General features: G+C 52.0%; 1 protein-coding gene across 2 annotated transcripts in view; it reads left to right on the forward strand.

The window, feature by feature from the left end:
• Positions 1-12,920, forward strand: part of PLEKHD1 (pleckstrin homology and coiled-coil domain containing D1) — a 32,219-nt gene extending 19,299 nt beyond the window's left edge. Inside the window, exons 7-13 of one of the 2 annotated variants that reach the window (XM_038545065.1) lie at positions 2,597-2,691; positions 4,145-4,238; positions 5,488-5,666; positions 6,203-6,335; positions 6,683-6,827; positions 7,156-7,305; positions 12,463-12,920. In XM_038545065.1, the coding sequence (XP_038400993.1) occupies positions 2,597-2,691; positions 4,145-4,238; positions 5,488-5,666; positions 6,203-6,335; positions 6,683-6,827; positions 7,156-7,305; positions 12,463-12,476 (810 nt within the window). In that variant the 3' untranslated portion in view covers positions 12,477-12,920. Of the gene's footprint in view, positions 1-2,596; positions 2,692-4,144; positions 4,239-5,487; positions 5,667-6,202; positions 6,336-6,682; positions 6,828-7,155; positions 7,306-7,554; positions 9,601-12,462 lie in introns of those variants that run through there. The other variant, XM_038545064.1, reaches the window with a different exon arrangement.
• Positions 12,921-13,960: the final 1,040 nt, after the last annotated feature.

Consider the following 13,960-nt stretch of genomic DNA (forward strand, 5'->3'; position numbering starts at 1 on the left):
CCAGCATAGCCCAAGGCCCTGTGCAGTCTAGCCTCCTTCGCACCCTGTTCACTCTCATTCTGGACCCAGCTGTATGGACCTATCTTGGTTTTTTCAGGGCAGCTGTTTTCCGAAGGGCCTTTGCCCATACTGATCCTCCCGGAATGCTCTTTCCTCTTATTTATCCACCTGCCACCTATTGGCTCAAGAATCTCCTGCTCCCCCCCACCCCATCAATCATTCCCTCCTTCTTGTCCAAGGCAGCTTTACATAGAACTATGTCCCTGTCCTGCACATCACGTGCCTTGGTTTGTAACCATATTCTCACATCAATACTTATTTTATTAGCTTCTGATTCATGCACTGAACTGTAAGCTCTGTGAGAACTGAGGCATGTCTGGGTTTGCTCATCTTCACATCCTCAATGCAGAGTCTGCCAGATGCTTGGCACATATTAAGCACTCAATAAATATGTGTGGCATGAATGAATGAACCTATAAAAAAAAATCTCATTGGGATTTTTACTGGAATTGCACTGAGCCTGTCAATTAACTGGGAAGAACCTTTATTGTAATCTTCCCAATCAGGGACCTGCATTCTTTTCAAAAGCACAATTACTTTTATGGGGGATTTAGAAATAATGCAGTGAAGCATGGTGAACAGAGATTATTTGGCTTGGAAGAGAGGAGACTTGGGGACAGAATAGTTGTCCCCAACACTTAAAGGGAAAATGGATCAGTCTTGTTCTATGGCTTCAAGGGGAGAAGGCAGACCCACTGCTGGAAGTTATGAGGAGGCAGATTTGGGCTCAGATGGAACTGGGGGATGAAACTGGCTGCCCCCTCTCTTAGGTGTGTCCCTGAGGGACTCAGGGTGTCCAGAAGTTGGCTATGTCTTGGGCTCTGTCAGTCTTCTGTTTGGCTGAAGAGCTGCTCACTGGCTCTTCCTTTGCTGGCTGGCATATTCAGGCCTCATGGCTGAGAAGGAGGGCTACAGGGGAGCCAGTAGCTGAGGGCGGCAGGTTCCCAGGCAGGGAGGCCGCTGCTGACGGAGAGTCTAATCAAAGGACAGCGGTGGCTGGCGAGGGGGTTGGAGGGTAGTTTCGCTCCATAAATGACATTCAGCCCTCTCATGTGAGCCCCTCAAAACTTTCAGCAAAGTCTTTGGTCCTTCCTCAGTGCTTCTGTATTTGTAGCTTTCAGGCAGTGCCCCTGCTGAGGTTGAATCCAGAAGGAAGATTTTTTTTTTTTAATTTTTATTTATTTATTCATGATAGTCACAGAGAGAGAGAGAGAGAGAGAGGCAGAGACACAGGCAGAGGGAGAAGCAGGCTCCATGCACCAGGGGCCCGATGTGGGATTCGATCCCGGGTCTCCAGGATCGCGCCCTGGGCCAAAGGCAGGCGCCAAACCGCTGCGCCACCCAGGGATCCCGAGAAGGAAGAGCTTTGAGCAGGTCATTCTGGGGTGAAATGAGCTGTCTTAAGAGGGACTGACTTCCCTGTCACGAGAGCCATTCAAGCAGAGCCCAGGCCATCTCTTGGCTGGAAAACTGATCCCCGGATTCTAGTATCTGATGAAGACCGAAGCAGCTTTCAAGTGCCTTTGACCATAGAGGGCTCTGCTTCATGAGGGCCCATTTCTCTGACTGTCGCACAGCGCTAAGTATGGCCTGGGCCCACAGTTATTGACTTAGAGGGGAAAAGCATTTTCTCACATAGACCTGGGACCAACACAGGAAGGAGGGGTAAGAAAAATCAAATGATTGCTCTGCCCTGTTATCTTCAGGAGCATCTGTTTCACTCTCTGGTTCTTGGAGGCCTAGCAAGGGCCTGCTGGCCTCTGAGGTGCTAGAAATAATATCCTCCCTCGGGGTGAAATGTGAAGGACAAAGCAGTTGTCACGAAACTGCTTCCAGCTAAGCTTCTCTTGAAGTGTACCCTGCAGCCCTACCTGCCGGTAAAGCCCAGGAAAACGGGACTCTTGAAGGGCATATACTTGCTGAAAAAATACAGTGAGTGCTTGCTGGCATTCCTGACAGGCCTAGTCTGGCCCTGGGGGCCTGCCCTGCACTTTTTGGCTCTCCTGTTCCCTTCTGGCCAAGCGCAGGAAAAGCTGCAGCCACCTGGGCTGGTTACTTCCTAGATGTCTTGAGGGGAAAAAGAAGAGTCCTGATTTTCTGACTTTCGGGTTGGGAATGACTTTTCTTTGCCACCCTTAATGGATGTCACTCCAGGGATCTTTAATGGAAATATACACTCACCACTTTTCCCTCCAGGGCTTGAGAGCCAGCCAACATGCCTGAGGATGTAGAGTAGACATCTAGAATTATCATCACCTCTACTCACAGGGAACAATGCTGGGATTCTTTCTAAAGCCTAGCTGCAGCATGCTTGGTGTGTTTGATAAGGCCAGGCCCATCATGGATTTTGGGCTTGTTGAAACAGTGTGTTGCTGGGTGGGACCAGGGCTCCCCAGGTCTTAACCCCGAGTCTGCCCCTGCATATGCCCCAGCCTCGTACTGCAATCCGAGAGTGGCCCCTGGACTAGAGTTCTGGTTCCTGACCTCAGGGGCACTTGGCTGCCCATGACTCCTCTTCCCCTCTGGTTTTCTTCAGGAGCTTGAACGCCTCAACCAGGTGCTGGAGGCCGAGAAGCAGCAGTTTGAGGAAGTGGTGCAGGAGCTGAAAATGGAACAGGAACAGATCAAAAGGTGGTGGTGGTGCCCAGGAGAGGGTGGGAGGAAGGTGCGCCGTGGGCAGGGCATTAGAACCCACGTTTCCCATCAGGCCTGGGGAGATGCCTCCCAGGAGAGCCTCACCACTTGATGACTTGGTTTGGGACTGTCTTCTCAGTGCTTCGGGCCTTGGGGCAGCCCAGAAGGAGCTGTAGACCCCACACAAACTGGACACAAGGCACGGGCAGGTGCAAACAAGCATCCCCCAAGCAACAAGGCCCTCTTGCCCCTGTCAAGCCTTCCGTACCAAGAGGTGGACAGGAAAAAGCCAGCCTAGAGGTGCTTTAGTCAAGACCCCAAACATGCCCTCCACTGTCCCTTCACATTCTGGCTAATGATGACCCTTGGGATCTTTAATCTGTGTATGGTTTGCAAATCCAGTTGCACACTATGACCATAGACCAGAATGAGAATCTCTAGAAGGTAGAGCCCAGAGATCTATATTTTACAAAAGCTTTCCAGGTCACTCTGAGTCAGCCTATCCAGGAATTTGGAGACTAAGGCTCTGGGTACTGTTGTTGGTGGTGATTGTCGCTGTCTTCCTCCTCCCCCTCCTCCTCCTCCTTCCCCTCCTCCTCCTCCTCATCACTACTGATAATCAGTGTTAGCCCAGAAAGGCTTTTCTTGCAACAACCTTATAAAACAAAGTCAGTTAAACAAGTACTTTGAGGAGGGAGAAGCTCAGAGGATCTGACCAAGTAAATGGCCAAGCATCTGCTTATCCCGAGAATTGCACCAGATACTGGAATAGAAGATAAGCCCTCTTATCTTACAATGCAGGATCTTACAGTCTGTTTGGGAAAACCATTCTCACACCCAGAAAACATCAGCACACGCATATAATCAGGCATAGTGCAGACTCCCTGGGTCACAGGAATTAAGGCATACGTGTGATCCTTGTGGGCACTAAGAGAGGTTTGATTGAGCTGGGCCTTGAAGAATGGGTAGTATTTAGGAAATTGGGCAGGAAGAAAGATAAAGGCATTTCAAGGAGGAGAAAGGTAAATGTGTGAGGGGACCCAGGCTTGTTAAGAAAGCAGCAAGGGGATTGGCATGCCAGAGAAGGGCCTCAGCCATGTCCCAAGTCAGAGTGAGTAGGGGTTCTAGCAGGCTCTGTCTGGGGAAGATAGGAGGTGGGGCCAGGACCCCCTTGGTTTCTCTAGTGTTTCTCTACCTGTGGGGTGGTCCTGGGTTCATCTGACAGATGCATACGTACCTGGAGCAAGTGACTTCCACCCCACTTGGCTGGGATCTCCTTCTTTCAGCCCCAGGTCCCTACAGCTGCTATCAGGACCCTGCCACACAGAGAGGGGCTGGCCTTGCAAGGACCCCTCTGAGCCATATCGGGGAGGTGAAGCCGAAGCATTTCTGTGTGCAGAGGGGATTGGGAGGGGTGGGCACTGCCATACCCAGCCCTCTGTCCCTGCAGGGAGCTAGAGCTAACTGCAAGGTGCCTCAAGGGTGTGGAGCAAGAGAAGAAGGAGCTGAGGCACCTCACGGAGTCCTTGCAGCAGACGCTGGAGGTGAGGGGCCCCTGGTGGGTGGCTGACCCGGAAGCAGGTTGTTTGGGCCACATGATACAGCATTTCCCCAGAGGGTTCTCTGCAAGGAGAACAGGGCAGGATGGAGTTGATCTCAAGGGTCTCTTCTCTGTGGACCAGTGAGCATGGGAGGCCAGAAGCAGGATCCAGAGGGGCAAATTCAAGTTTGTCCTGCTGACTGTGACACCTTCTTTGATGTTTCTATTTTTATACCAGATGGAGGATTGATTTAGGGTGGGTGGTGGGACTCCCCATTTCTTCCTTCTTGTGGCTCATTCACTTAGCTGCTGCTCCTGGGTGAAACTGAGCAAAAAGGGAAATTAACTGCCATGTTACCTCCATTTGATACACAGAAGCTGTAAAAGGGAGGGAGGAGGTGGTAGGTGTCAAGGACCAAGTGCAAACTATCCACAGCCCCTCCTCCCCAAGTCTCCCTTGGTTGCCCCTCCACACCCTGCACAAAGACACTCTGACCCTTACTCCAAACCACTGAGCTCATGTGCCCTGAGGAAGCCAAGCTCTTTTAGACTCCACACCTTTCCCCATGCTGTTCCTTTCACACAGAATGTCCTTCCTCTTCTTCTCTGCCTTGAGGACTCATCCATCCTTCTAAGACTCAACCCCAACATCACCATAGCCAAGCTTCCCTGACTCTTCCAGGCAAGGGTTTGCCCTGAGCTTTAGGACCCTAAGGCTGCAGGGTTTCTATTCTCTCTCCACTGAGTGGGGCTTTGTTTGTGGTGCTTTTATTTGTTTATCTTTCATCTTCACACCATGAGAGATGGTTCTCATGGAGCGTTTCAACTCCAGAATTTTGGGGTAGCACAAGCCCAGCCTGATAAAGGGGAGGATGTCTAAATCTATTCTAGGGCTTGCTCCTCTTGGATGTTTTTCATATGAGCCCAACACACTCCGTCACTCACCTCTGGAGGAACAAAGACCCCCAAAGGTCATGGAGCCCTTGTGCCCCAGTTGAAGTAGGTGCTACCTCCACTGTAAGCTGCATTGGGTGCCTCCCAAAGTTCCTCAATGGAGGAGTAACCTTGCCTCTTTGTAAAGAAGGAGATCTTGGTTGTCCTTTTACCTTCAGGGAAGATGGAAGATATTTCGGGTGTCTCTAGAACATTGAGTAAGGAGGGCACCCTTTCCTGAAATTGAAAGGCAGGTGAGGGCAGCCATGTTAGAGAATCTAAATTAGGTTCTTTCTCTTCCTTCTGTCCTTCCATGCCAGGAACTCTCCATAGAGAAGAAGAAAACCCTGGCTATGCTGGAAGAGAATGAGAACCAGTTGCAGACACTGGCCAATCAGAGTGAGCAGCCCCCTCCCAGTGGGGGTCTCCATAGCAACCTGAGGCAGATAGAGGAGAAGATGCAGCAGCTCTTGGAAGAGAAGCTCCTGGCTGAGAAGCGGTGAGAGGCCCTTCAACCCCTGAATCTAGTTTGATAACTTTCCTTGAACTGCATACCCGGATTCTTAGGCTCTAGCTGGCATTGACCAGATAGATCACTTACTTCCTTTTGTCTGGGACTCAGTTTCTCCACCGGGCAAATGGGAAGAAAACTTGCACTACGGGTAGCTGACTTGATCATTATCTCCTTGCACTGGTGTGAACCATATGGACAGGCAGTAGGTCCGTCTAATGATGCTTTGTGGCAGGCTGGGCAGGACCTCATAGCTCCTTTGTACAAAGGAGGAAACAACCTCAGAGGATTGATAGGACCTTCCTAAGGTCACAGAACTAGGAAGACCTGGACCCAAGACTCCAGTCTTCTAACTTCGGACCACAGCACCCCCTCTCATCCCCTGGGTGACAGAACCCAGAAAGTTCTGGGGCTCAAGAAGCCTGGGTCTCAGGGTTTCTGGAGCGGGTGTCTAGGAGGGGCTGCCCTCCCACTGGAAAGCCCCCTAGGTGAGTGAGCACACCTCTTCCACGCCCACCCGGCAGGATGAAGGAGAACGAGGAGCGCTCCCGGGCCCTGGAGGAAGAGCGGGAGTTCTACTCCAGCCAGTCCCAGGCCTTGCAGAACTCGCTGCAGGAGCTGACCGCAGAGAAGCAGCAGGCCGAGCGGGAGCTCAAGGTGCTGGCTTGGGCCTGCTGGCGGCGGCCTGTGTTCGGGAACCTTCCCTCACATTCCTTACCTGCAACTACCTGAATTACCACTGCCAGCCTGATGGAGCCGCCACTTGGGGAAGCAGCGAGGGTGCTGCCTGGGCGGGGCAGCATTGGGAGCCCCCTGCCAGACGCCGGGGCTGAGTCCAGGCCAAGTGGCCACGGGCGGGGGACCGAGGCAGGGTGTGGTAACTTCCATCCAAGCCCAGAGGCGAGCCAGCCGGCCTGAGGCGGGGCACCATCAGGGAAGGCTTCGGGGGGAGACGGCAACGGCCCCCAGGAGCCCGCTCGCGGCTCTCTTCCCGGTGCCCTCAGGCCGAGGTGAAGGTCCGCATGGACCTGGAGAGGCGTCTGCGGGAGGCAGAGGGGGCCTTGAGAAGCCTGGAACAGGGGCTCAACTCCAAGGTGCGGAACAAGGAGAAGGAGGAGAGGATGCGCGCTGACGTGAGCCACCTGAAAAGTAAGCCCTGCCCCCCCCGCCCGGGGCCAGCCCCCGCCCCCCGCCCGAGGCCAGCCCCCGAGCGCCGGGCCCGGGGCGGGGGGCGCAGCAGGTGGGCCGCGCTGCGCGGGGAGGTTCCCCTCGGGGCTCCCGCGGCGGGCGCGGCCGGGGCGCGGCTTCCTCCCGGCTCTCGAAGTGGAACCTGCAGGGCGGGTGGGCGCGCTCCCCGCTGGAGCCGGGCGCGGGGGACGCGGGGGACGCGGGGGCGCGGAGCGGGGCGCGGGGGCGCGGCGGCGCGGGGCGGAGCGCGCGCGGCCGGCGGGAGCAGAGCGCGCACCTGCGGCCGCAGGGTTCTTCGAGGAGTGCATCCGGAACGCCGAGCTGGAGGCCAAGATGCCGGTCATCATGAAGAACTCCGTGTACATCCACAAGGCGGCCACTCGCCGCATCAAGAGCTGCCGCTTCCACCGGCGCCGGTCCAGCACCTCCTGGAACGACAGTGAGTGCGGCGGCGGCTGGCGGCGCGCGCGGCCCGAGTGGGCGCCCGGGCGGGGCCGGGGGGGGGGGCGGGGCCGGGGCGCGCGGATCCAGCGCCGAGGCTGGACCGGGCGGCCTGGGACTGGCTCCAGCAGCCTCGGCTTCCCCCCGGATTCGGGAGCCGGTGGCTGCGGCAGCCCGGCAGCCCGTGGGGTGGGGGCCGGCCGAGCCTTGGTGAGCCAGGGGCCGCTCACGGCCACCGTCTCCCCAGTGAAGCCGTCCCAGTCTTTCATGACCTCCCAGCTGGATGCCAACAACATGGAGGAGCTGAAGGAGGTGGCCAAGAGGCTCAGCCGGGACCAGCGCTTCCGAGAATCCATCTACCACATCATGGCAAACCAGCCAGGAGCCCCCTCCGTGGTCCCCCGGGGTGGAAAGTGATGGGTGCTCCTCCCCTGCCCCCCAGGTCTTTCCTCAGTGGCTGGGTGGGGGGAGGGGTGCCGGGGAGGATCTAACTCCCCCTGGCACCTCTCTGCTCCCCTCTGGGCCAGAGCTGCACCCCACCCTCAAAGGACAGGGATGGCACTTCCCTCACCTCCACCCCAGCCCCTATCCTTGGGTTTATATCCGGGCCCATCAGGCCCAAGCTGGGTGCTGCCTGGTTGTTACCTGGTGCTCACCTGGTGAGGTCAGGAGGGGCCTGGCTGTGCTTGGAGACATTTTGGTTGGGGAACGGGGTGGGCAGGGCCCACAGCCATTGTGCCCATCTCTCAGTGATGCTGCTTCCCTGTCTTCATGTATAAAGGCCTCCCCTCCCCACCTTGACACCTGCTTCTCCCACCCCAGGTTTCTAACCCTTTCTTTGCTTCTGAGGCCCATACACATCCCTCAGCCAAGGCCCCTCACTTTTACCACATTGTAGGGAAGGGAAGAGAGGGACCTAACACAGTGACTTTTGGGTTTGTGGCATACCACACATGCTATGGTGCCTCCTTTCCTGAGGTTGGGCCCTGGCTGAGAGGCTACCCACTCACTTCCATCCTCAGGTGAGATCATCCACCTGTAGCTTCAGCTGGCTTGGAGGGAATGTGACCCTGCCCCTTAACCCCCACATTCTTCCTACTGTGTACCGAGGGCCCAGCGCCCTGCCTGGGATCTGGGGCCAGCAGTGATGCTGAGCGCTCTCCCAGAGGTCGGTAGTAAGCCTAAGGGATGGAACAAGGAGGCCCTGCCTCCTGCACTGTTTACTCCTGGTTGGGTAGGGAGGCAGCTGCCTCTGGCAGTGGTGGTGCTGTGGGTCTGTGGGATCGCAGAGGTCTCCCTCTGAGCTGCCCCTGCTTGGTCACCTTGCTGTCTCCTCTCACTGCGGAGGCTTTACCCAGTGAAGCAATGTGATCCTGGAAGATGCAGGCCTGGACGTTGGATCTGCCTGGGATCAGGCTGCTCATGGTCACTGGTGGTATTAAAGGTGCTGATCCTCTGCTGCTTGGCAAACAGAGCCAGGAGCCCAGTCTGAGCAGCACACAGATGACTGCAGGGCAAGCCCCAGCGAGGTGCTGGCCTCCCCTCAAAACACATGCATGTCTACTGGACAGCTGCCCAGGCCAGGCTTGTGGTGCCCTGCTCTGTGCTCAGGGCTGCCTGGTGAAGCTAAGGGGGCCTCAGCTAGAGTCCTGGGTGGGCTCTGATTGGGAAGTGGGGTGGAGGGGTTCCAGGGCAGAGGCACTTAGAATCGATACATTTGAAAAGAGATAAGTCAAAAAAAAAAAAAAAAAAAAAAAAAGAGATAAGTCTAAATGTAAAAACTTTAAACACGTAGAAACCTGCATAAACTTGGAACTCACTTATCTGACATGTATATAGGATGGACTTTGAAATTAGGAGAAAGATGTATAAAATAAAGATTACCATTTTTTGTTTTGTTTTGTTTTTAAAGAATTAGGTTGATAATGGTTTGTTCTTGGAGAAAGGTCTTTTGGAAATTTTCAAATGCATTTTTCCCCCAGGCAAGCTATTAACCTGAAAAGAAGTGCTTTTCCGTGAACATTCACCAATCCCTAGTTCCTTTCCTCCCGTTTCCCCCTCTACTTTCTATGCCTCGGCAAGTCTGGGTTATTTCCAAGCAACTGATCAGTCCATAAGTATTTATTTGTTGAAAGCTCACTATGTACCTAACACTGTAAATAGTAAAAGAGCAATATCTCTATATGAAAGTATATCACAGTGGAAATTACTTATTGGAAATGTATTGATCTGATTTTTTAAAAAAAAACCAGAACCCATACTCCTTGGCCAATTAAATGGGTTTCCTGCCGAACCGCTGGTGGTGTGATCATTGCTAGAGAGATGTTTCCCCCTGCAGGCCAAGTGTGGAATTGTACAATCACTTGCATGTAGTCTTAATAAGCAGGTGTGTTTCTCTAAGTGTGAAGAAATACTCTGGTTGCTGCACCTCCTGGGAGAGGCTTCCTAATAATTAACCAAAAAGTCTGTGTTCCCACCCTGAGATCCTGGTCGGCCCCATGTAACAGCACTATCAGCTTGATTTTATTCTGATTTGAGCACTGACCAAAGGGAGCAGACTTCATGAGTGGGAATAGCCTCAGGGAAGCAAAGGACATCTAGTTTTATGGCTTGCTGGCTTCAGTATTCCCACTGGAAATTGACAGCATGCCTTCTCTGCTGAGGAGAAGTGTATGCTTTTTGTTTTGTAATCCCATAAGAGAGAGTAAGAAATGGTAATGACCGGATGGTTGTAATGCTGTTCCCCAACAGTATGTTAATGGGCGAGGTCAGAGATCCGTAAAACACTCAGGAGCTGACCCACTGCCCAGCTGCCAGCTCCTGGGAAGGATCCACTGACTATATTTATCTCTGGAGGGATGTCACTGCCACCCCCTTCCCCCATCCTATCCCATGCAGCGGCCTGCGGGTGGTCAAGTACCATCTGAGTAAAATTTGGAGCCCCCAGTGAATGATGATGGTGGAGCAGAGACTTGCTTGAGTCACAGAGATGCAGTCTGTGTCAGAGTTGGTCTAAATGAAAGGTAGTCATTAAAACCACCAGACAAAAGGGGCTGCTCTGAAGCCCTCAGATAAAGGCCAGCAGCCCCTGGGGAATCTGGTGCTTCTGTGAGGAGCCAGGATAGGGATGCTCCGACTCCCAGGCTGCTGCAAGGGCTTTCCAAAGCTGGAAACCTTATGGCTTGGACTTGGGGGGCAGTTACTTCTTTTACTTCACATACCCCTGGTGAGCAAGGAGTGTTCTGGCTTTGCTTCTGGGTGAGACTCTGACCAGGCAGAGAAGTTGGGTTGAGACAGGGCTGTTCAAAGTCAGGAGGCTCCACCTCAGGGGCTCCAGGAGATTGCAAAGCCAGAGCTAGCTGACAGTGCATTTGGGGGCTCACCTGCTGCACCCTGCCTTGCTTCTCCTGCAGGATCTGATCCCTGCCTCTAGGCTGAGGGTCCTGCCTAGAACAGACTCAACCTGTCCTGTTACCCAGGCAAAAACTGTGGCTCATGGGCCTTGGGATGTCACTGACCACAGGAGAACCTTTTCTCTAGCAGAGCAGTAACCCTGTCACGAGAAAAGGGAAGGAACTTGTCCCACATGCTGCTTGCTGCTGTGAGGGTGAGGTGGGAGTGTCTCTGATGGTGAAAGTTCAGGTCTCAGCTCTGCAACTTTTAATAAGTCACTATTTAAAATATTTTTTATATGTATGTATTTTTATTAGGTAGGAGATAAATCTCTTAAATCTCATGAGGCTGCTCAGAGCCTTTATAGTTCTCAAGTTCTATAAACTGGGACCCTGCAGCCCTGGGATGAACAAAACGTGGTCGCCACTGCCAGCGCTGATCACAGAAATACAGTTCTCAGGGAGGAAGGATGCTCTGGCTCAGGTTGAACTTGAGGCCATGCTATTGCCAGAAAATTTTAGTGTGTATTTATTTTTAAATTTTAGTGTTTATTTTTATTATTTTTTTCTGAATTTTATTTTTTTTATGATAGTCACACAGAGAGAGAGAGAGGCAGAGACAGAGGCAGAGGGAGAAGAAGCAGTCTCCATGCACCGGGAGCCCGACGTGGGATTCGATCCCGGGTCTCCAGGATCACACCCTGGGCCAAAGGCAGGCGCCAAACCGCTGCCGCCACCCAGGGATCCCAAATTTTAGTGTTTAGATGAGAACAGGAAAACTAATTTATCACCTCAAAGAGAAGGCAGTTGTGACTAATTTCACTACTTGGAAGGCCATCCTGGGGGGAAGGAAAGATGTCCATTCTCGTGTTCACCCTGATGTCTGAGACCGTCTGTCAGCATCACTTCTTTCCATCTTCATCCACAAATATTTATTGGGATTCCATTGCACGAAGTCAAGGGCCTACCATGTGCTTATTAATCTCTATCACTTACTGTTATTTTTTTCACTGTGGTAAAATATACCTAACATAAAAAGTCACCATTTTGACCATTTTTCAAAAGGTTTTATTTATTTATTTATTTATTTGAGAAGAAGAGAAGCAGACTCCCCACTGAGCAGGAAGCCCAATTCAGGGCTCGATCCTAGGATCTAGTTGTGCAACCATCTCCAGAACTTTTAGGGGTTTTCTAAAATATTTTATTTAGTTTATTTATGAGAGACACAGAGAGAATCAGAGACATAGGAAGAGTTCCGGGCTCCTCACAGGGAGAAGGATGCGGGATTCAATCCCAGACCCCAGGATCATGCCCTGAGCTGAAGGCAGGCGCTCAACTGCTGAGCCACCCAGGTGTCTCCTCCAGAACTTTTCATCTTGCAAAGCTGGAATGCTATGCATTAAACAACTCCCTGGTTCTTCCTCCCCAGCCCCTGCCAACTACCATTCTACTTTCTATTTCTATGAATTTGACTCCTTTAGATACCTCGTAAAAATGGCATCATATGGTATGTGTCTTTTTATGACTGGCTTACCTCATTGTTAAGTTAACTGTCCTCAAGTTTTGTTCACATTGTAACATGTGTCAGAATGTTCTTCCTTTTTAAGGCTGAATAATATCCTACCCCTTTCAAAAAGAAAAACTTAAATCTTATTTTGCCATAAGTTGTTGACCAATGATGAGAGCCCTTCCTGTCTTAAGGGATAAGAGAATCACAGCAGAGAGGACGGGAAATTGGGCCCAGATGCTTCTCTTTTTTCCAGGTTGCTCCTCATAATGGCCTGGTGTGAAGGGATGCTTCGGAGTTCACTTCCTCCTTCTTCCCGGCAGATGGCAGCATGCTCTGCACCGGGTCTGCAAAATCTGGTGGCAAAGTGAGCTAAGGCTCCCGGAGAAGGGGGAGGGCTTTGGGACTCTGCTCAGGTTCTGCATTATTGGGGAAGAATCGCCCAGTTGTTCTCCCCTTTCAGATATGAAACAAAAGTCTCCGCTTCAGCCATCATCTCTTAAGTCTGTTATACAGCATGTGCTTTCACACCAATTTCTTCTTTTTATCCTTACAAGATTCCCTCCCCTTGAAGCCACAGAGGTTAAGGAAGCTTTGCCCAAGGTCACACAGCTTCTAAGTGTCGGTTCAGATATTTGAGTTCAAGGCCAGTGTTCCTACTAGCATATGTAAAATATTATATGTAAATAATTCCATGTAAAATTTTTTAAAAAGATTTTATTTATTCATGAGAGACACACACAGAGAGAGAGAGAGAGAGAGAGAGAGAGAGAGAGAGGCAGAGGAAGAAGCAGGCTCCATGCAAGGATCCCAACATGGGACTCGATCCCAGGTCTCCAGGATCACACCCTGGGCTGAAGGCAGCACTAAACCGCTGAGCCACCCAGGCTGCCTGTGTAAAATTTTTTTAGTGGGTTTCTTTTCTTTCTCCCTTCTTCCCTTCATTTCTTTCTTCCTGCCTTCTTACCTCCAGCAAATAAAAAGATATTGAGTTCCTCTATGTTCTAGGCACCAGAGTCTGTGCTCAGATCTTTTCTATTATGGGTTCTTTTTTTTTTTTTTTAAGATTTTATTCATTTATTCACAAGAGACACAGAGAGAGGGGCAGAGACATAGGCAGAAGGAGAAGCAGGCTCCCTGTGGGAAGCCTGATGCTGGACTCGATCCCAGGACCCCGGGATCACGACCTGAGCCACAAGTAGATGCTCAGCCACTGAGCAACCCAGGTGTCCCACCTACTATGGGTTCTTAAGGGATTGACTCAGTTGCTTGGTAACTAAGAGTTTTCCAAGAATTCTTCCATTCTGAAAGTCTGGCTAGTCTAGCATAGCAGGCCCTGAGGGTCAGAGCTTCTCATCCTAAGAACTTTGTAAAGCAACCAGGCCTCTTCTTGCTGCCTCCAACCACTTTGAGGCTGGCGGTCTCTTCCACTTCTCCCTCATCTACCCTCCCCAAAACTTCCCAGTCAGCGTCCTCTGGAACAGAAGCATCCTCTCTTGGAGGACGTAGCCAATGGGCAGCACCTGATGGGAATCTAAGAGGTCTGGGTGGCCCTGTAGAGCCAGTGATTGATCCTGAGAGAGTGGCAAGCCATTCCATCTCCCCTTTGTACAATGAGGGTATGGATTTAGATGGTTTCAAAACCTTGAGTAATTCTGGTCATCACACTTCTCTACTGGGGATTGCCTGAGGGGTGGGCATGGGACCATGATGGCCCATGAGATTCAAAGTTTGTGGGCAGCCCAGGTGGCACA

The sequence above is a fragment of the Canis lupus genome, chromosome 8, assembly GCF_011100685.1.
Source record: "Canis lupus familiaris isolate Mischka breed German Shepherd chromosome 8, alternate assembly UU_Cfam_GSD_1.0, whole genome shotgun sequence".
In the NCBI taxonomy this organism is placed as follows: Eukaryota; Metazoa; Chordata; class Mammalia; order Carnivora; family Canidae; genus Canis; species Canis lupus.